At 38.4% G+C, this 23,176-nt stretch overlaps 1 protein-coding gene across 2 annotated transcripts; it reads right to left on the reverse strand.

The window, feature by feature from the left end:
* Positions 1–111: 111 nt before the first annotated feature.
* Positions 112–22,740, reverse strand: LOC144651706 (peptidyl-glycine alpha-amidating monooxygenase A-like). Of its 2 annotated transcripts, none has more exons than XM_078511659.1 (20): positions 22,309–22,740; positions 18,938–18,995; positions 17,570–17,672; positions 17,330–17,427; positions 16,878–16,961; positions 15,972–16,026; positions 14,922–14,989; positions 12,466–12,549; positions 11,850–11,926; positions 10,491–10,547; positions 10,168–10,220; positions 8,929–9,122; positions 5,730–5,913; positions 4,013–4,126; positions 3,191–3,263; positions 2,802–2,941; positions 2,425–2,510; positions 1,752–1,931; positions 1,569–1,672; positions 112–995 (listed from the first exon to the last, which is right to left on the reverse strand). In XM_078511659.1, the coding sequence occupies exons 1-20, from the start codon at positions 22,510–22,512 to the stop codon at positions 888–890; spliced, it is 2,124 nt and encodes a 707-aa protein (XP_078367785.1). In that variant the 5' UTR covers positions 22,513–22,740; the 3' UTR covers positions 112–887. The 2 variants fall into 2 exon arrangements, with proteins under 2 accessions (XP_078367785.1, XP_078367793.1); XM_078511667.1 differs by lacking the exon at positions 14,922–14,989 and adding an exon at positions 13,139–13,203 and having other exon boundaries at positions 22,309–22,739.
* Between the last annotated feature and the right edge of the window lie 436 nt (positions 22,741–23,176).

Consider the following 23,176-nt stretch of genomic DNA (forward strand, 5'->3'; position numbering starts at 1 on the left):
TCGTGGCCAAACCGAGGCACAAGTTTCAACTTGCGTCAACTTGCGTTGCCGTTTGGTCAGGGCTTAAGAAGTTGGGTGCGACAACAGCCGAGTAAATTACACAATCATGACAACGTTCCTCTGTAGATTTATTACTGTAGTTTTATATTTTACATTGTAATATTCCATTAAAGACAAATTTGGTTTGATGCAAAGTAGTCCTTGCGATACTCCACGCATCTCATAACTACGACATGTTTCATGGAATATTATGTAAGAATGAAACATAAATTCATATGTGATGTCTGGTGCTTTACTTTGTACATATGGAATCTTTCGACATACCGTCTCCATTCCACTTGCTTCTTTTCGTTATGCTTTTTTGATTAAAGCATTTTAAATGATTTTTTGTTGTTGTTTTTTTAAATAGTTTCCAAATTTTTATATTTTGTGATTTATTATTCCGCACCAACCATTTGTAAAATTAACAACTTCTTCAAATGGGAGTAGTTTAAGAAAAATGGTCTTAGACCGAATTTCACTTTTCAAAAGCAACTATTGAGGGGAAAAAACTTTAATAAATTAAATAGTAAATTTATTCCCGTCTGTGTTAGGTCTAGCTAAGTCAAGTAAGACGCGTACCGCGTTGCACTTAACAGTTTGATTGTTTTTTGAAAGTGTTTCACAATTTTGCAATGGTTTCCATTTGATTTGACCAACCAAACTCTTAGAAGTGTGGGGGCGGAGTTGACATGACAGCTGTCAGATTTCCCGCCAGCGGTTTCCAGTGTTGCCATGTGAACTCAGCAAAACCTTAAATCTATTTCAGTTTTAAAGTAAAGCAATTCTGACCGAAATCATTTCAAAATAAAATATCCGTTCTTTACACTCTTTTTTGTAATAGTTAATTAATTGGGTACTCGTCGCTTGAATTTCCAAACGGTGTTACTTTCAATGTCTGCAACATACACCGAGCCTTCTCCATCGGAAGTGACGTCATGAGGTTGTTTGAAACCCTAGGAAAAAATCGATAAAGTTAAAAGAAAATTCAACAAAACCTCTTCCAGCAGAAATGCATAAAACATCAAAAATATCTGTGATACAATACCAGTGGCGAATCCAGACCTTCAGGTAAGTGAGGGGCCCGATCATTCAGACACTGAAATAAGGAGGGGCCCGCTCTATAATTTTTCTCGGCCCTTTGGGCATAAACGGTTTAGCCTGAATACGGTGAATATGGTTGTCCCAGAGGTTTGTTCCTTCACCGTTTGCAGCGCTTTACTTTGGAACAAAGAGGGCAAAAAACCTCTAGGATGTTGGTAATGCCTGCGATAACTTCACAATCAAAAAGGGATGTGAAAAGTACAGATAACCGCCGCATCGGGACTGCGGCGCTTATTCGGGGGCGGTGCTTATCAACTTTTTTTGTCCCAAATGCGGCGCTTATTCGAGGGCGGCGCTTATTCGGGGCGGCGCTTATTCGAGTAAATACACTCCTTCGTAGACCTTACTACAAGGAATGTTTGTCAAATCACATTTAAAATTAACAAACAAAAGACATAACAAATTTGTGTCGACGAAGATCTTACCAAGTCTGGTTTCCAGCGCTGTAACACAGTGCCGCTGTTTAAACTGTACGTGAAGCCCTGGGCTCCAGAAGAGAACGGACCGTTTACTACATGAAGTACTCCACCTTGAGAAAATAAACACAATGACATTATTGGGATATTTTAGCCACAAGAAAAAGAGGAAAACTTAAATTGTACGCTAACCTTGTTCAGGGTGATAGTGCACAGCGAAAACTCGTTCTCCGAATCCTTTGATTTCACGTACAAGATTCCCGTTAATAGAGTCAAAAACCAACACACGGCTGTTTTCTCTGTCAGCGACGAACAAGCGTCTGTTCGTCTCGTCCAGCGACAGGCTGTGGGGTATCAGGAAGGAATTTGGATCTGGAAAAAAGAACAAACATCAGTCTCTCTTCTCATTCATCAGTAGTGCTATAATGTCAACCGGCCTCAAGAGTCCTCATGGGCTCGATGAGGATGAGTGAGTGTGCTATTATGTCAAGTTTTGAATTAATACTAAGAAAAACAATGAGAATTATTTGGTTCCGAGGTTACAGGTTTTTATGAGGGAAAAAGATTGTTATAACAAGGAAAATGCTAAACAGCTTCCGCTTCCCCTCCCCTCGACTCCTCTCCTCTCCGCCCCCCCCCCCCCCCAAAAAAAAAGTCACCATTTCTTCATAGCACGGAAAAAAGCACATCAAAAAAAGAATTCTGTAGTCGGAAATAAGACCGATTTTCAGGCAATCAACAAAGTGATAATCACACTTGCGTTTATTTAAGGAATAATGACAACTTTACTTTTGCTAACTCCCTTGAAAAGCACTGATAAATAAATATTAACCCATAGGGGCCGACAAATCGAGTATAAACCTACCAACTCCTTGTAACTTTTCGTTAGTAATCGTCAAAAGTACTCTTTTGCCATCTGGTGAAAACTTCATTACTCGACTGTTACAGTACCTACAGAAATACGAACCAAACGAAAGTGGGTTGTAAAATGAAGATTGTATGGGCTATAGGAACAAAAGCAAGTTAATAAAATCAAAACGACAAAGAAACATTAACCCGCTTAATAGAGGGTCTATTATAGAGGGTCGTACAGACCGCAAACCACCATATTTGTCCTTCCTAGACTGCAAACCGCTTTCGTTTTCTCCTGAAGACCGAAACCGCGATAGTTTCTTGACCGTAAACTTTAATACAAACACCTCGTCAAATGTTAATAGCAAAATTCAACAGAATATTATTTACCCGTCAGCGACGAAAAAATTTCCTTCCGAGTCAACAGCGACATCAGTTGGTTTACAGAAATGAGAATTATCACTTCCTGGTAAAAACTGTTGTCCAAGCCTTAATGAGGGTTGTTTCTCTCCGGGGGCAAACTTGAAAACCTACAGGAAGTTAAATAAGAAGCTGCTCAGTAATTTATCGTGTAATACACACACTGCAGGAATTCCGACAGCAATGATTTCATTTTTTAAAATCCATTGGAAGCGAGCATGAGAAATGGCCTGCAAGATGACCAAACTTAATTTAAAATTCTTCGCTGATTTGCTTTGAAATTGCATTTTATATTAGTTAGTGTTCATATTGTTTTGAGCAAATAACCGGTGAAAGTTCTCAGAGAACTGGGTACGAACCTGATGCATAGCTACGTCCGTTAACCACGTGTTGCCATGGTGATCAATCGTCAGTCCGTGAGGCATAAAGAACCTGGGGAAGAATGAACACAGAATTCAAGAAAATACAAGGGGGAAAAAGTATGGAGAAAGGGGGAGGTAGAAAAGAGGGAGAGAGGAAAAGACGGAAGGAAGCAAGCGTAACGTATCAAGAAATGGTCTATTGTTTAGTTTCTAATTCCTCCTTAGTCTCCTCTCCTCTTGAAACAAAAGTCTTTTGTTGTTTGTGGCGTTGAGGGAGTTGAGCCGAGAGTTGCCGACGATAAGTTTGTGGTAATGGGAAAACTGTCGGTGTGGCAAATTAGGGACGTTATGGGGGACAAGAGCGGATATTTGCGCGATGAGATGCTTTCATCACTGGGGTACCCAAGGATGGAAAATTGCAAATATCAGACAAAAGACAATGCGCACATGGTTCAGTTTGCCTCTTGATTTGACTTAATAAAATTTTTACAACGAGGCTGCGTATCAAGGCATTTAATTTTGCTGATTTTCTTTTATAAAAGGGATTGAAACATCCCGCTTTCGGCTAACAAGGCTTGACACACTCGCGAAAGTGTGAGAGAATCCGGAACTTTCAAATGTTCCCAAACTTTTTTCTTGTCGGGTTATATAAAGACGTGTGCCATTTTCAAATTTCTTAAAGAAGAGCTAATGGCGACGTTAAAATTTAGATATTTTTTGTTTTACAGAGGAAGGCTAAAAAGGTCAGAACAGCAAACCGTTTTACTTAATTTAAGTCCCCACAAAAAAGTCGCCATTAAATAGCATATAGATACTTACATGTTTTCTCCCCATCGGTCCACAACAGCCCCTGTTTGTGGATCTAACTTAAGCACAGTCGGCTCTGGAATAGGATGGCTTTGACTGGAGAATATATTGTGACTATCAAAGGAACTGCAACAACAAAAAACACAAGTTACTCTATGGGAACGAGTTTACTAACTTACTGCATGCAATGGCTATAGCTTTCCACTCTTATGAAAAAGCTTCTTTTCTTTCGAGCTTTGTGCTAGAAGTTCGTCGACATGTTTGTACCTATTGATTAGCGAAGCCTATAATGGTGAGAGCACCCGCCTCCCACCAGCGTGGTCCGGGTAACGGTTCGAATCCTGGTCCCGGTGACACATGTGGGTTGCGTATGGGTGGTTCTCGTCCCTTGTTTTCTCCGGCTTCTCCGGTTTTTCTCTCTCAACCAACTGAATTTCAATTCGATACGGAATCCAGGAGCCACAGGTTTGTCAGTCGAAAGAAATGTTTAGTGTTACCCTCGTTAAACAAAGTTGATTTACAAGGACTTATTACTGGGCTTAAAACGTTAAGAATGCTACAATCCTGGACAAAAATAGTTGAGACAAACGCGAATTTTAGCGAAATTCTTCAATGCACGCTGAAAACATCCAAATTTTGTCATTTCCCCCTTCCCTTTGTTTCAGAAGGTTGCTTTTATTGCTGGTTTTCACTGGCAAGAAAGTAACGATACTGTCACGCGCTGCAAAAAATAAATACAAAGCTATTGAGTCAAAAAAAAAATCAAGAAAAGTGCACGTCGTACAAAATTAGAAGATAGTCTACGTGTCCAAGTCTCAGGTCTGTACGGTATTCCGTACTCAAGTTATCCGTCAAAATGTTCAACACAAATTTAGAGAGCACAGTATGGAAACGCCATGTTGGATCCCATGGGAGGGGCACCAAGATGGCCGCCGGAAATCAATGAAAACATCTAGCATTCACTTCTGCTATAAAACGCGGTCAGTTTACCTTAGTGAACAAGTAAACATTCACATAAACACTTCTCGCAAAACTTCAACTGTTCAGACTGTTAAAAATAACAAGAAGGGGCAGTTTTTAACCATACGTGACAGCCTTCAGGCGGCCATTCTGATGTTGTGTGGCGCAAAACAAAATGTTATTTCTTAAAGACGACGGATGCTATCGAGCTGAAAACCTTCTAAAAGATATATATTAAGGACGTCTATTAGCCAGTGAAAGATAAAAAGTCAGGGGGCTCGCGATTCTGGATTTAGAAATTTGATGACGTCACGTAAAAACCAAGAATACTCGAGGCAAGATTCTTGGTTGAAAACAACATTGAGGGGGTAGAGGGGGGTTAGGGTTGGCAGGGTACCATTTATAACCTTAAATATGCCGAAAAAATCGGCGCGTACCTTAACAGTTTTGTCCATGATTGTAGCAAGTACTTAAATATCTTTAAAGCCCGTCTGTTTCACATGCGAGGTCAAATTACCCGAAGACCAAGACTCGTCATTTAAAAATGTATTTCCAAAAATGGAACCAAAACACTTTAGTAATTTGCTTTAACTCCTGACCAAACAGGAGTAGAAATGGGGAAACCTGACAAAATACTAGGGGTAACCCTGGGATCTACTAGCATCCCATCAAGGGGGAGTAGGAATACTCCTAGTTACTTCATGCTATAGTAACCAGATTTAAGCGCCCTTATGAGCCGCCAGGCTTTCGTAAAAGAACTTTTCCTTACTTTGCTTCCCATTTTCTAGACGCTCGATGGAATATAAACACATTTCCTTGCGCGTCAGTATCAACAGCAGTGACTTGACCTAGGGCACCAGTCCCCTGATCGGCTGGGTTGTTTCTCTGCCAGCGGCTGTCTTCTTCAAGCAACAAGGATGATTTCTCGTCATTACAATATGGTTCACACGGCCCTAGAACAAACATTCAGCTTGATAAATAAAACGCTCTTTACACTCTCCCATTGCGCAACACGTTCGTATCGCTGGACTTCACCCACTTGGGTGACCACACGTAAAACAGTTTCAATTTGATCGAGAACCAAAATCGTATAAAGAGATCTGGGATCTAGCGACAAGAGCACTGGGTACTAATGCTCGAACAAGGGCAATATTGCGCACAATCTCTGCAATTTTGCTGCACGCAGTAGTACGCAGTAGTAAGTGTGTCCAGACCTTTGGCTTACTTTTATAAAAGGAGGCGCTTGGAGAAGGGAAAGAGAGATAGCGCGAGGAAATCGACAGAAAGGGTAACGAGGAGGGAGTGAACCATTTAAAATTTCCTTTGATGAAATATTGATCTTATTCCACGTTCTTCAGCAAAAATTGATGTCATATTGACACGTTACAAATGACGTGACAGCTGGAATGCTAATGAGATAAATGGTAACAGTTCCAATTTCGGGCAAATTTGGATCTAAAAGAGCTCGGGAGTAGATTTGATTTTACTTTTCGATTCTCTGACCAGTGACCGTGTGTTCGATTTGCCTTTTCCTCTTTAAGTTTTCGTAGTGAGCTTTAGCACTTGTTTCTACGCCTATCCAATTTATTTTTATAGTTAAATTGAACCAAGCCTCGTTCCTGAACAGAGGCAAAGGCAACTCGGATTTAGCCAATCAACACTTAGCAATATATTTGGCTTTCTTGCCCACAGACTGCTGGTATTGATAACCGTTCTCTTAACGGTCCGTAAAAGGCTTGAGAAAGAAGTCTATCCCAAAAGCTCTGGGCAGAGCATACCGAAAATTCTTGTGGCAGTTCCAGAGAGATTCAGATTCATGCATTTTCTAACAAAACAACAAACGTATTGACAAAGAAACCACTATGCGCTTCGTTGCTTTTCAGATGCTTGCCACAGATGTTTTGCACAAGACGTTTTGATTGACTGTCCCTTTCATATCAAACGAAGGAGTTAAGGTACAGCTAGCCGTGAGGCTGCATGGGATCTCGGGATTGCCCAACCATTAATGTGCCAAAATGGTACACGCTCTTTGGATAATAAGCAACTTGAAATAACGGTACGAATACATGTTCAAAGCCAATGAAAAATCCATATGGAATCTTGCGAATGTGCGGGCCGCCTCTCAACTAATACAAACAAATCTACGTCATTTTTTAGGACCGTCTGACCAACAACAAAAAGTAAAGATTAACAATATAAAGGAACTGTTGTCAAAATTAGCTTTATTCTTTCACGGAGTGCACCCTTAATTTAATTTAAGTTTTACAATTTACAGTACTGTATGTTTGAAAACACACAGTTTATTCATTTGAATGGGTTGAAACCACTTCATTTGGTAAAATAACAGAAAAATAAATAAACAAATAAAGCACTTTATTTAAGTGCCGAAAAATATAATGCCAGTCAAGCTGACTGCTTAAACTAGTGCGAATTTCGGCGAATATGTTGTACTGTATTCTAATTTATCTTGTTTTTGATGTATATTTAAATACTGTGTTTATCACTCTTTATGAAAAATAAATCGTTAATGTCATTTCATCCAGTTCTGTCCGCTCCTCTGCAGTTCGCGCCTTTCAATGCTGAACACTTTCATCAGAGCTGGCCTGCGATCAAACAAAAACCAAAAAGTCAGCGCTCTGTCAAGTTATCAAGCAAGATCAGGAGTTTTTCAGACAGCAAGATGAAAGTGGCAGCAAAGAAAGGCACGCATTGAAGAATTGCGCACAAGAAATGCTCCCTTAAGCGGCCTTCACACGACAAACTTAAGTTGGCAAACTCAAGTTGGTGTGTGTGAACGACACAACAACAGTTGGCAAACAAGTTTGGCAAGCTGTTGGCGAGAATAGAGACAAGTTCTGTTTGTCGCCAACAGTTGGCCAACTTGTTTGTCGTTGTTGCGTCGTTCACGCACACCAACTTGAGTTTGCCAACGTTAGTCGTGTGAAGGCTGCTTTAGATTAAACTGGAATGAGATCTGCTTATGTGCAGAAGTCAGCCTGCAATTTACGCAAACGGATTTCTACCTGTTAGGTCGTGCAACAGGCAAATTTTCGTTTGCGTTTGCAGGCTCAAGTATAGCATTACCAAGAAAAGCGCCAAGTAAGTCCTGGTTTGTTTGTACAGTTTGGACATGCAGTTAACTTAACTATAAAATTGAAATTTCCAAAGTATTCCAAACTGACAACGCTGACCAAAATTTGTTACGAACTTTGACTTGATATTCACAGCGGTCAAACGCAAAAATTGACGTCACGTCCGGTTTACGGCGCCTCGAACTTTTCTAATTGACTCGAAAGTGTGCAAATTTTTGTAGGAAATTGTTAAAGAAATGGTACGGTGAAAGAAAATTTTAAGCTGGGAAACTCAGTGGAGATCAATTATTAAATTTCCAATGCATAAGCAGCGTATGAACCTTAACTTTCCAAGGACGGCGTTAACTTTTAGTTTTAAAGAGAAAGCTTTGGGAAATTTTAGACTTTGTATGGAGAATTTTGGCGGGAATAGCGCAGGAACTACGCACGTGCGCGGCGTTTGACCGCTGTATGGACTGATTGTATAGCGGCAATTCAGGCTAATTACCGAGAATCTGATGTTTTATCAAGACAATGCCCAGTTGATGACTTTCTTTATTCACATCACTTATTTGCTAGACAACGCACTGACATTGTGAGGAGGAATTTGACTTTTATCTCTGTCATAATTCGAGAGGTGAACTTAACGTGAACAAATGTTTCATGTGATTGGTTGGTGCTAGCAACAGGCAGAATTTAAGAATTGAATTGTGTTACATGTTTGCTTCTGATTAGCCAAAAGAAAAAAAAGAAAAAAAAGAACATTCGCCTGCGTAGCTGGCGGGACTTTCCGCGCAGCTGCCGGGATTTCCCGCGCCCGTGTTTTGTTTTGCGGGCGAAGCAACTCGCGCGCAAAATCCCGCCATCTTAGCTGGTTAAACAATCACGTGAACGTACCGTCCTCGAGGGTTCTTTTCATCTCCATTTTCGGTCCACTGCCCGGTAGAGGTACATCAGAATCCCAGGGGTACTGAAGTTTACTTTGGTCTATGAAACCACAAGAGTCCTCAACGCTTCTTCGAAAGTCATTCTCTTTCGGATCATACCAGTACATCATGTAAAAATTACACATTTCGTCCGCCATCGTCGCTCTGAAAAAAGGTATAATTACAGTTAAAATGGCTGATGCGTTCCGCTTACAAAAAAAATCCCAGGATAGGACCGCCATGCTTAAAGGGACACTGTCAAGGGGATTTTTCTGCTTTTCAGTAAAAGTTCTAAAATTGGAGGAGTACTCTCGCTCGTACACGAAATGCGCCTATAACATCAAGATATAAAGTAAATTGTTGTTGAAGGAAGTGAGGAGCCGTTATTAGTTTTTAGCTGTTTTCACAGGTCATAAGGGCACAACTTGAATAAGTCAGCCTAACTTTTTCAAGTCTTAAGTTCCTGATGGCATCAAAATAATATCACTTGTTTATAGCTTGAGTACACTGGCATAGCAAAACTAGACTACTATTTATTAGTTTCCATACGTCTTAACTTACTTAATTACTTACTGCCCATCATGCCTGTGTGGCACATAGGGCAGCCATACGTCTTAACTTACTTAATTACTTACTGCCCATCATGCCTGTGTGGCACATAGGGCAGCCATACGTCTTAACTTACTTAATTACTTACTGCCCATCATGCCTGTGTGGCACATAAGGCAGCCATACGTCTTAACTTACTTAATTACTTACTGCCCATCATGCCTGTGTGGCACATAAGGCAGCCATACGTCTTAACTTACTTAATTACTTACTGCCCATCATGCCTGTGTGGCACATAGGGCAGCCATACGTCTTAACTTACTTAATTACTTACTGCCCATCATGCCTGTGTGGCACATAGGGCAGCTATACGTCTTAACTTACTTAATTACTTACTGCCCATCATGCCTGTGTGGCACATAGGGCAGCCATACGTCTTTAAGGCCCTTGAAGTTTTGAAGTGAAGTTCGTGACAGTGTACCTTTAGGCGGCAAGATACTTGTCGAGAAATTTGAATTTAATCCCTGATGGAGCCTAAATTTGGGCACGACAAGCTGAACGGTGTTTTGACTGTACAAAACGCAATATAAATAGACAGCATGAGGCTAACACAACGTAAAATCTTTTCCCAGGACAAGAAAACAGAATACAGCTTACATACCCTATATAGGTTCTTTTGTCTCTGTTCATTGAATTGTAAGTGCATCGGGCAGCCTGTTAATAACAACAATTTTTCAAACAGTTAAAGAAAAAATAAATTCCACCTCGTGTTTTTTCTGATACCTTCACTGTAACATTCGTTATAATTCTTAACACTCATTGAATGTATTACGTTGCATGATGTGAACGAAAACCTGGAGCCGGTGTGACCTACACTAGCGTGACCAATTCTAGCGTGACCTACACTGTAGCCTGGCGTTATCTAGCCTCGCGTGACCTAAGCTAGCGTCACACGGAAACGGAATAGAACATTGTTTTTCTTACCATAGAATCCCCACTTTTGATCTTTACATCCTTATTTTCATCTATTGGGTAAAACGCCTGGAAAAGACACGGTGATTAAATGTGACATGCAAACTTTCAGTGGCTCACTTTTATTTAATATAATAACTGTAAGCAAAACTTCACAGAAAGGTTTTTCTGAAGAAGTCATGTAACAGTTTAGAACAATCGTCACAATGGTGCAACTAAAAAGCTACTTAAAAATACAGAAACAACAATTTTCTGTGCATATTCAGGGGCGGATCCAGGATTTTTCAAAGGGGGGTGGCTGTTTACCAATATTTTTGTTTACTATATTGTTTAAACCCCAATTTGTTTATGAGGGAGGGGGTTTCAGGCTTTTACGCAGTTTTTTGAAAATGGGAGCGCAAATTATTTTGGGTCTGAGGACCATATTTCATGAAGCCATAGGCTCCATCCCCCTAGGGGGGTCTGGGGGCATGCCCCCCGCAGAAAATTTTGAAAAGTTGAAGCCTCTTAGACGTGATTTCCGCGATTCTGAGCAGCTTTATACAGCTGTCAATTAAGTTATTAAAAGACTGGTTTTCCTTGATAATTTGGCAAAATATTCTTTCCTCAACTTACCTTGAGTTATATTTCGGAGAAAAAGTATAGTGTTCAGTTATGAAATGAACAGTGATTGAAATTTGACAGGCCACGAACTTACAGGAAAGAACAGATATGCGTTGTTTTGCTCACCCACGTGCGTAGAAATTTTTAGCTCTTGGCAAAGTGGCCTTGGGACAACTTTGGCGATTTTGCTTGCTTGTGAAATCGCTTCGATGCGAAAAAACGGTAAGAAAACTCGCTAAAAAAAGACGTAAATGAAAGACGAAATACGAAAATCATTCTAGCAAGGCTAAAACAATTCTTGAAAGCTAATAGGAATCTATTTTTTCAAAATTATACACACATGTTTTGTTACATTAAGCCAGAAGTTCGAAAACAGACGGTCAAAAATCTCCTTTTATGGAAAAATGGCCGTCCTTAACTTTGAACGGCCGCCTGACTATGAGAGGTGGATGGACATTGTCCTTATTTTCTTATTTTTATTTTTCTGGTGGATCAAGGGGGGTGGCTAGCCACCCAATCCACCCCCCCTGGATCCGCCCCTGATATTCTAAAACCTCTCACTGTTCATGTTTTTTTTGGACAATGATTATCTGCTCAAAGCATAGTATCATTCCCCATGTTTTTTTATTTATAAATAAAACAAACAAAACATTTTACTTTTACTATCTGGCATTGTAATAGTAGTTTGACGACACTGAAGTTAAAAACAACATTAACAACAACAACAACAACAAGGGCTTGTTTGCAAAGCAAGAATGGTTAACCAACCTGAGGTCGCTGTGGATCTCCTTTTCCTATGAGAGTCCACTTTCCATCACGTATTCTGTAGCCAGTAATAACACTCCCTACAACAGTATCAGAAAACATTTAGCTTGCGTAAGGCGAATTTCCACCTACTTCTAATAGGTGGAAACTCAGCTGTATTGTAAGTGAGAAAGCCATTTTGTATCCATCAATTTCTTAGTTTCTATAGACAAAGCCCGCACTGGCAGAATATTGATGATGCCTTTTTCTTGATTGAATGGATCGACTGTTGTCAAGTCCACAGTTTACATAAAAAAGACTGAACAGTGAAACATGTAATTCTCACTACAGCTGCAAGTCAGCTTGGTTAATAAGGCACTAATTTATTGCACAATTTTAGAACTGAAAAAGAGCTAAAGAACCTTAACTGACCCAAATTATACTTAAAAAACATGGAACCACCAATAAAGCAATCTGATTGGCTGGTTTAAGTTAATGCCCATTGGCCATCTTTAGTCTTGGTCATGTGACAAATATATGTTTTGAATACCTGTGGGTTTAAATGATCCAAAGAAGGTTTTGAAGGTATACATATAATGTATTTATTTTGAATTAAAAATAGAAAATTGAATGAAGTTACCTAAAGAGTGTGCGTGGACTCTAAAGGCAAACGGATGTAACTCTGGTCCATCTCTGTAATGGCAGGCAGTGTCCAAATGCCAGGCTGAAAAATGAGAAAGAAAGAAAACAACAGTTTAGCTTAGGCAGAAAATGATTTTTTTAACAGTCATTAAATTTAAAAACTATCATTTCCTAAAAGTAAAAACATTTAACAAACAAGAAAATAAAAGAATAATTACAACTTATAAATTAACCTTCATAATACCCTGTGATCAGGTGCTCTTTTCTTCTGAGCATGAGAAGTCAACAGAAAAGAAACACTTCAGCGATTCCAGCTAGAAAAAAGCTCCTGATCGAAGGTTGTTTCTTAAGTGTATAACTTGCCAAATGTCTTTGTTGCAAATTTAAGTGTTTTACAATCTCAGAAATATGACTGACAGAGGGGGTGACCCAGACAGACAGACAGACAGACAGACAGACAGTTAAGTTACTAAATATGTTTGTTGAATATTCTCTCAGTTTCGTTAAAAAAATGAGTATAGATTTAACATATACCCTTTGTTTGTTTTGCAGCTTACAAGTTCAGTTTTCTCTGTCATTTGTACAGTACAGTAAGTTCCAGTAGATGTCATGTTTTTAGTCAAGCATATGTTGACTCAGTTTTGACAATGATATAAACAGTATCAATTAACCTTTTTCATGTTCTGGAATTTCTCCCCCAGATGCTAGAAGAAATATTGCTGCCAAATGCTTAGGTCTGTGAGAGAAAATTAAAACTATTACATAACATAGGCACAAGGAAGCTAGCACAAATACATGTAACCTTATTAAAGGCCTGCTTACCCAGGCAATTTTTGTTGCACAACTCAATGCAATTTTTGTGGCACCGAAGTTGCATGCAGTCTCCTGCGATTTCGCGAAGCTGAAATCGCCATGAAATTGCGGAGAGTTTTTAGTATGTAAACTAGAGGTGATAAAATCGCAGCGATGTCACAGGAGTTTCGAGCCTGTTCGAAACTTGATGCAACTTCAGCCCAACAAAAATTGCCTTGAGATGTGCGAAAAAAATCGCCTGTGTAAACAGGCCTTAAGTTTTTATTCCACTTTACTAAGAGTATTACCAGTTATGCAAAAATGTAAATAATTAAGCATGCTCTCCAGGAAACAAATAATTAGAGCCCCATTCAATTCCATTCCAATTGAATTAATTAATTAAAATTGGTTTCCAGTTATTAAATTGGATCTTCAAGGCATTATTATTTTTCATGGTTCTCTTAATTAAGTTTCCAAAAATCACCTTCTACCGGTTCTTTACTATGTTTACTCAAACACTTACAGATTTTAGTCTCAATATTTGTGGGGAGTGGGGAAGTGAGGGAAGGAAAAATTGAGAATTATGTTACAGGTAATTTGTTTATTTTACACAGGGCAATAGTCATCTATTTTCTCAGAGATGCAGGGTTGTCAGTAGGGTTTTGAGTAGCAGGTTTCATCCAAAAAGTAGGTGGCTATGAAACACTCAGAACTTGATAACACACACTCAGAACTGACCTACTAATATTCGGAGTAGCTGGCGCAGAGTTCATAATAGCCGGTGCACCGGTTGCCGGCTTATTTTGACAATCCTGGAGATGGGGTGAGTGCAGTGAGCACCTCCTGTGGAAGGTTTTTTGGTTTGAATGCCCCCACCCGTCCCCTCTGCAAATTCCAGATAACCCCCTTGCTTTCCTTTAAAAAAATTTGACTTAAAAGATCCCCCCGCCCCCTTAGAATTCCCTATGACCTTCCATGTGGATATGGATATTTGCTAGAACAGCACATTGCTGAAAAGTATAAGGACTGAAGGGTAGAAAATTTCAGTCCCCCTTCCTCCCACATTTCGAGCAGCTTTGGATCAGCGACTATGCTTGGCTATTTAATCAATATCTCTGCTTTTTATATTTTAATTATTTTAAATGTATTTTTATTAGCTTGACATTCATTTAATATTTATTCATTCATTCATTTAACTCTAATATAGTAAAGTTAAAAATATATGAAAGTCTTTAAAAAAAGATTTACATGTATATTTTAAAAAGTTTTTAATTTTTTATACTCTTAAAAAGAACTTTTTCTTCTTCTACTACTAACATTATTATTGAGATTTTGCTTATTAGTTTAGTAGTTTTTAATGTTCATAAAATGTAATCACATTAAAAAGTGTTTATTTTACGAAAGGTCAAAAGTTCTGATCTTATCAAAAGCTTATAAGAAAACTAAATTTCTTAAATAATGTTTTACAAATCTAGAAATTGTTTATTTTAATTTAAGAACATAAGGCAAGTTATACACTTAAGACTTTTATGATCACAAGTCAATTTAAAAAATATAAGACAGCTGTCCAGTTTAAACAATTTTTAACAGGTCATTTATTTTTTAAGTGACATTTATATTTAGTAAGTAGATTTTAAAAGTAATGTTATTCATAATTTTAACCTTGTTTTTTAGGTGGGACATACGACCATCCAACAGCTAACACCTTGATGGCTGCCTGGTACGTTGGCCTAGTAGAAGGCGGTAAGGGAGTGCTAAGCTACTGGTCAATGACTTTGCCATATTTGACATGAAACTGTAGTTTCTTTTTCAAATAGAGTAAGTGAAGCAGTGAGAAGAACAGTGTGACGTGGAAGTGAAAGAGACAAAAGGGATGGGTGACACAATAAACAGAGTTTGGGAAAAGGGGAAGGGAGGAGAAAGAGAAGGTTGGTGAGGGAGAGGGGTAGGAGAAAAGAAAATTGGAAAGGGGAGGATAAGAAAGGGCAGGAGGATAAACAAACAGCAAACAATTCCAAAAATCCCATTAGGGTCTTTTTTTTTTTAAATAAAGTGGTTTTTATTCTTTTCCCATTCTGGCTTTTATTCGAAAAACGTTAATGGTAAAAGTTCGGCTATTCCATTAATGGTTTTGATGATGGGATTTAGCAAAATTACCATTTACAAAACCAGTGAAAAGTGATAATTTTTGGGAAATTTTCCTGTGGAAGTTTTGGGGAAAAGAGAACTTTGAGAAAGGGAGAGAGGGGAAAGGAAGCTTGAAAAGTGGATGGGAGGAAAAGGGAGTGGGAGAGGAAAGAAAAAGTTTGGGAAGACGAAAATAAAAAGTAAGGGAAGCCCTGGAGGGTAAAGAGAAGGTTGTAAAAAGTAAGGGGAGAGAAGAGGAGAAATGACGGGAGGGTGGTGCAATTTGAAGAATATTTTAGACAAGAATGTTTAAGAAACAGGAGTAATACTGGAGATAACATAAGATAATTACTTTTTAATATGTTTACATTTTGTTTACCATATTTTATTTTATTTAGTTTTATATTTGTCAGGTAATTTAGAGGAAAACTGGTTTGCAAATTTTAACCAATTTTATGACAGATTACATTTAACTCTTCGTTATATTTGTTTATTCACTTAAAATATATACATTTTTATATTTCAGGTCTTGAAAGTAGTACTCACATGTGATTATTAAACATATCCAAACATGTCTGTACTTACTGCACTGATGTGGTCTGCAGGTCCACTCCAGAGTAATCTTTCAGGGTAGGATTGGCTGCAAGGAGAAAAACAAACTGGCTGTGTTAGGAATGTTAATGTTATAGCGGAGCTCCACAGCGGCCCAAAGGGCCGCAGAGCGGAGCCCCATACCCATAGAAAATTCACAGAAATGGGAAAACCATGAACTTGAGTTTTCATGGTCATCATGGCTAGCGGCATGGCTCGCGGGCGCGTACGTCGTACGACGTACGGTGTTGCGCACTTCAGAAATAGATAAACCCTCATCCATTTGTTACTGGGCATCCAAGTTATGGTCAATTGACAGCTGTCAATACAAGGTATCTGCTGACCAGTATCACGTGATCATATCGCGGGCTCAGGTGTATAACTCATCGAGGTAATGCGTTTTTATAAAGTTGACCGCTGACCGAAAAATGGTTTTTTCTATTGGATTGCGGGCTCATTAACTATTTTTTATGCCTACGGTCAGTGAATTCAGATATTTTAATAAAGGGCAAAGTAAATTACCGGGGAGCTCCGCTTTTAGGCTGGGCTAAATCTATTTAATAACTTACACTGACATGACATAAGTGACAATTAAGTTGCTATCATTGAATGCTTTCATCTATAAAGAAATTTTAAAGATTTCACGTCTGATCAATATAAAACACCAATTTTTTTATTTCTCCATATGTAGCCCTAAGAAGTGCCTTGATTGGTAGAAACACTCATTTGGCATTCCATCCTGAACACCGCCCTGTGATATTAAAATCTGCAATTCACACTATAAAAGAGATAGCAAGTTGACATAGGAGTCTCCTGTGAAGGAAGTAATCAAAGCCTACAATCACCTTACCTCTGGGGGAGAATAATATTATTGAAGGAAATAAGCCTTCATCAACTCACCTTTAAAGTTATCAACTTTTCCATAATGAACTTGAAGTACAAGATAATTGACACCAGAATCACCACCCACTTCAAAGGCAACATCTGGAAACAACAGAAAAGCATGATAAATTAAATCACGACAATTAACAGGATTTTCAAAACAAGCCAGCACCCGCTGAAGTTCCACCGGCTACCTGATTATATGTCACCGGTTACTTTGGCCATAGCAATTAGCTTGTAAGAAACAAGCTCAGCTTGTCGCAGCCACCAACTCTTCAAGTTGCTGATGCCTACCTTAAAACATTTTGAAATCCCTAATAAAAATGTTTCCATACCACAACATTAGGTTTTGTCCTGAGAAAAGAGTATTCAAGTTACTCCCCCCCCCCCCCCCCCGCCCATGAATCATCCTAGATTTTACAAATTATTAAGGCATGATGCTGATGGCAAAGGTTGCATGTTCTACCTACCTTTTGGTAATTTCAACACTGGAGCATTTCTTCCCCAAGCATACAATATTCTCTCTCCATCTCCACCACATACGCCTGATCCCATTTCACCACAGTTCCTACAGACAACAAGGTGATTCTTAATATTGAATTCCGCATCCTTGCTGCACAGCATTTCACTGGCAGGCACAGCACGTATACTAAATGTGTGCACATAAACAAATTAGTGACTTTTTTAAATTTAAATCGCAACATAAATACCAAAATTTTCCTTCATTAGCCAAAGCCATTTTTGCTGGAGCACGACATCCAAACAGCAACATGTGATGTGCTGTGTGCATTTCAGCATGAGGTTCAAATCCAGCTGTAATGAACAATACAACATTCAGATGATGGATAACTCTGCACTTTATCACTTAGGAAGTACTTTTATTAATTTTTTAATATGTCCTTTTACTACTAAATTGCATACTAACTTAAACTGCACAGGGTCACCACACCACTGTGGAATAAGACTGGGTATCCTGTGCATAGCCAAATGTCTTACAGACTATGAAAGTCTCTAATAAACCTCCAGAAAGCTTGTTTCTATTCAAGATGCATGTTGTTGTTTAAAAAGGATGCAGAGGGACAAGAGGGTCCAATTTCTTTGTTCATTACCATTACCATGTTCATTATCCTTTCCCATATGTCTAACTTGTTTCAACAAAAGGTGCCCGGCCGGCTAAAAGAGAGGCTTGAAATTCACCAACAGCCACCCTCCCTCCCCCTGAAGTCCCCTGGCTAGACCAGGACCAGGGGGGCCGAGCAGAGTGCCTACTCCAGCCCGGTGACAGCCAAGCTGCCACAGGGCTGCAGCTGCCTGACAGTCACAAGAAAATACTCATTAAAATACCATGACCTTGCTGTGTCTGGCTAGCTCTGGTGAAAATGACACAAAAACACCACTTTGCCCACCCCCTAGAAAGCCAGCAATTCAACCCCTGACCCTGGGCTCCCTAGGGCTGCTAGCCCTACCACTCAGCTACCCGGCACAACCTTTCAAGACGTTGCCCCCCCCCCCCCTCAATTTTTTCTTGGGGGACTGGCTTGAATGCCGACATTAGTTGGCCTTCAAGCGGAGTTTGCGGAGTCCACCTTTTGTCAAATCAGTGTAGATGTGCATGTCGACAATACATATTCAAATTTTAATCAGACAGTAGAACCCTGGTAACTGGAACTCGGATAACTCAAAAACAAGCTAACTCAAACTAAATTTTGTTTCCCTTGATCAAAATTTGGGTCAAATTTACCCTGACAACTCGAATTCCAGTTCTTGCAACTCACCACAGTTACCCATTGATAAGAGCAACAAACAGATCACGTATTTGACAGCCTTTTCCACTCTTATCATAAGAATTTATGATCTTATTAGAGTTTCTGACAAGATAAGTTTAGTTTGCACTGTACTGTAAACTGAAGTGCTGAAAATCAGGAAACTATCAATTATTAACTTGGCAAATAAAATATTCAATCGACCCCGATAACTCGAAACCCCGCTAACTCGAACTGTTTTTCGTTTCCCTTCAGAGTTCGAGTTACCAGGGTTCTACTGTATATATGTAACCAAGCCATGAATATGATTCTTACCTATGTAGGCTTTGTTGCGCCGATCAAGACCCAGAGTTGTACAAAAGTATGAGTCATGCTACAAGACAAAATTATTCCATTTGTTAAATTGCAGCTGTTGATAATGCACACTTTGTTTAGATGGCAACATGCATTACACCTGAAACTTACTCAGTGGCATATACAGTCAACTCCCGCCTTGCAGACAGCTCGCTATTACGGACACCCTGTTATTGCAGACAGAAGCTGAAGTCCAGGCGAATAAGAATTACTGAAATTAACTCCCGCTATTACAGACTTTCTCTATTACAGACACCAAATTGTGGTCCTGAAGGTGTCCGTGAGAGCTGACTGTAGTTGTCAGGGTATCAACTATTATAACCCACTCATTACCGGTATTTTTTGCGCGCCTTCATTGGACAAAACGCATCACATGGGACAAAATCGGACGATGGGTATCAGCGAATATACCCCGTCTGATTTGATATCCTTTGCCCGATTTTGTAGGCAAGCACAAAACAAACGAATAAAGTCACCTTATTCAATCCTAACTTTTAATGAAATCACAGAGTTAAAAATTCACGTAAACCGATCAACTTACATTTGTTTCAACCACAGTTATGCCGGGTTTATTACGTAAGTTTTTTCCTAAAAATTTACTGACGATAAAGCATGTTGTAGAAATTAATCGGAGGGTTATAAAATAAATAAACCCCTTTCTCAATTCTGGCTTGCTGGTATATTGGAGGATAATGCCCTTGGCTGAAAGATTGTCCTCAAAATTTCACAGTTGCCCTCGAAGCTTCGCTTCTCGGCCAACTGTTCATTTTTCGACAATATTTTAGCCTCGGGCATTATCCTCCAATATAGCAGCCGCCTGAAGGGGTTTATTTACTAATCATTTCACAGTGTTGCGAGATGTACTTTTGTCTCAAGACAAAGTTTTCGATTAATTTTTGACAACTTTTTGACATCTATTTTGTTTGAACTGGCCGATCAAAGTGCAAGAATTGTGAGAGGAAGAGCTACCAAGTTCCATGTTCACTCGCTGACCATTGTCAACTCTGCCTCTCTCACTTCTAGCAATCTGATTGGCCAATTGAAACATGAGTCCTCAAAAAGATGTCAAAAATAAATACAAAACTTTGCCGAGTGTCAATCAATGGTACCACACATTCATGTAGCATTAAAATAAATATTAATTTATACTTATTATTTACTTATGTTTAACATAACTTCAAGAAACCAAAACCTGTCAATAAATTACAATCTGATACTCAAAAAAAGGGCTTAATTTTATGCTGGTATCACATTATTTCCTTAGGATCGGCATTCAGTCGGTTGGTCAGTTGGCTAGCCATCGGTCATGATCAGTTGGTTGGCCTTTTATTCACTCATTCATTTATTCGTTCATTCATTCAGTCAAACCTTACCTTATGATATATACACCAACAGTGGGAATACTGATCACTCTAATCATACTTTATAGGAGCTAACTCATGGACAATGCAACTTGAAAAAATTGGCAAGGTTTTTCAAGTTTGTCGATTGTAATCCATTTTAATTTTCATCAGTCAAAACCATACTTGATTATTTTTGCGTTTTTATTACTCCTTTGTTGTTTTTCCATGTTAGACAGCTATTATTTTGAGGTTTCTTTCAATTTGAAAGTGTTATCTGAAAATTGACTTAAAATATCGTGACACTGCTCCTATAAGTAGAGACAATAGTTGAGAAAATATTTGCAAAAATAAGCTATTTTTTAGCTTCATCACTGTGTCACTGTCCATTGTTTAAAAACTCCTGCAGTTTGAGAAATCATTATTTTGATGGTTTTTGCAGAAATTTACATATCCAAGATAAATTGATTTTTTGTGATCACAGTTTACTGATTCACACTTTAATACAGGCACCTGGTTATCACAGATTCTGTTGTTCGTATGACAGCCGAATAAATGGGGTTCCACTATGTTTAATCATTCCCTGACACCAATTAAATTTCTTAAGTTCAAATTTTAAATTAAAATTAGGAACAAAGTGGTTATAAAACTGCAAATATTACTGCTACAAAGTAAACTTTCACTATAGATGGTCAAATTAAAATAATTTAATTTGGCCAAAACTGCATGCATGCAGTGATATGTTTACAACATGCATGAATTAAAGTCTTTAATGAATGCATTTATTGGCAAAGAAACATTAAATGATATTCAGAGATTCCTTTGTCATAAAAAGTAATTTTGAATGTAAAAAGTTCAGGCAAAATTGAAATATTAATTTTTTAGTACGTTGTATTTTCAACAGCGCTACTGCCACCATCAACTTATATTCTGTAAATTGTGTTATATTGTCAGTATGATTTTTGTAGATAGTGTAAACAGTGTGTAAAATAATAAAAAATCTAAAAAAAGGAAAATGATTTAAGTTCTCTACATAAGTAGCCTTTGTCTTCATTTTTTAAACTGAAAAAAGGTTGATTGCATGCCTTGAATAACAATAAATAAAAAAACTCAAATTCCTCATTTTGTAAAAGGTCTCCTTGGTTTTGAGTAAGCCGATATTTTTTTAATTTTTAATTTCAATATAAGACTAATATAAGACTTAGTTGTGAATAAATATAAGCTTAAGCTTATGTTGTTTAGTATTTGCTCCCTTTCAACTGCAGAATAATTCTTTTCCAAACAAAAAATTTCCCCTGACGGGGGATTCATTGATTGCAGCTGGTTGAAAAAAATTATGCATGTTAATTGACACAAAGTTAATGGACAACTCGTATAGCTTATCTACATAAAGTGTGGTTGACTGTTAAAAATCTTGAATAAACACTTCGTTTTATTCTTTTTATGCTTTTTGGCGAAAAAGAAAATAGAAGTTGTTTGGTCAGTGACTCAATCTTGAATATGGAGTCTATTTCATTTATTCGTATAATTATTCTCCGAACAATCAAGTCGCCGATCGCAAGAACATGTTATTTCGAGACAGAAACACTGCACCCAATGCTTGACATAAATTTGTCACTCAATATGTGAATATCCCCTTTTTGAGTTTTCCCCCAAAGTTAAGAGAATTTAACGTGTTGAAAAGGCCGGAATAATTTTTCTAGAAGTGTAACAAAGCAAAATATATGAAAAATAATTAGCCGCCCATCGACAAGGTGATAAAAAATAACTGAACCGTAGAACATGGCTCGAATAGCCGGAAGGAAGACACAGACAATCAAGAAAGCTCTGGGCGAAAGACGACCCAAAATGGACATTTAACCCGAATATCTTCAGAGTGTTTTAATGTTTAAGGAATTGCTACCTTGCTTCTCTACGTGATCCCAACAAAAACCAACACTACAAGCTTCAAAATAGTCTGTAAAGGTCTGTCATTAAGAAAAACTTGCCTACCTTCTCCGGGTGAACGCCGGGCATTTTGAGTTCCACATTTGATTTCTCATCCCTTCTTGGCTGTTCTTTAATAGAAGATCTTTGATACAAGGAGTCGTAATAGTTCCTCATTTGTTCTTCGTAGTCTCTATATGAGTCGTATGAGGTAGACGTTGATATAAATGAAACGATAAACAGAAGAACGGCGGTTGATCTTCGGTTCATGTTGACGGTTGAGCAGGTAGATTACAACTTTGCCGCGCGCAGAATTCCTTCAGAATATCTTCAATCCTGGTCGTTCTTATATTCCCTTAATGCTCCTGAACATATCTTGTCCTAATATGAAAAGAGAAACAGAACAATTCTCTGTTTATTAATTTGTGATCAACGAAACGCCCGCCAAATACCCCCTTCGTATTCTTCTGTTTTAGTATTTATGTATGCAATCTATCGCGAAGTGAGGTGTTCGAGCGGAAAAAGAATTATCAGCGAGCGCTGTGATTGGTTGATTCTGAAAACTATTCACCTGCAGGCACGCAGAGTGCGCGTGGGTCATCAGCTGTCGAGGAAAACTTGAGCTTTTTCAGTTTTCGAAAATCAGAAATTGTTTTTTCCTTCTCATATGGAATCAAGTACTTCACATTTGTAGAATAATAATACGTGGCATACAATTTTGTTTGCTATTTAAATTTTCTGCCTTTTCAGATAGACCGACACAAGAGCAAATATTAATTAATTTAGAAAGCCCAGTTTTTATTTCGGCTTACTTGAATTGTCTTGAATCCCCGAACACCTTTGATTTCCTTATTGTTCAGTTCACTTGTCTTTCTGTGATGCTAAATTTATTCGCGGTTTACGCGCTACTTCGGTCGTGTAAAATTTTGGCAAT

This window comes from Oculina patagonica, chromosome 1 (genome assembly GCF_052425735.1).
Source record: "Oculina patagonica isolate OP01 chromosome 1, crgOcupat, whole genome shotgun sequence".
Taxonomy (NCBI): Eukaryota; Metazoa; Cnidaria; class Anthozoa; order Scleractinia; family Oculinidae; genus Oculina; species Oculina patagonica.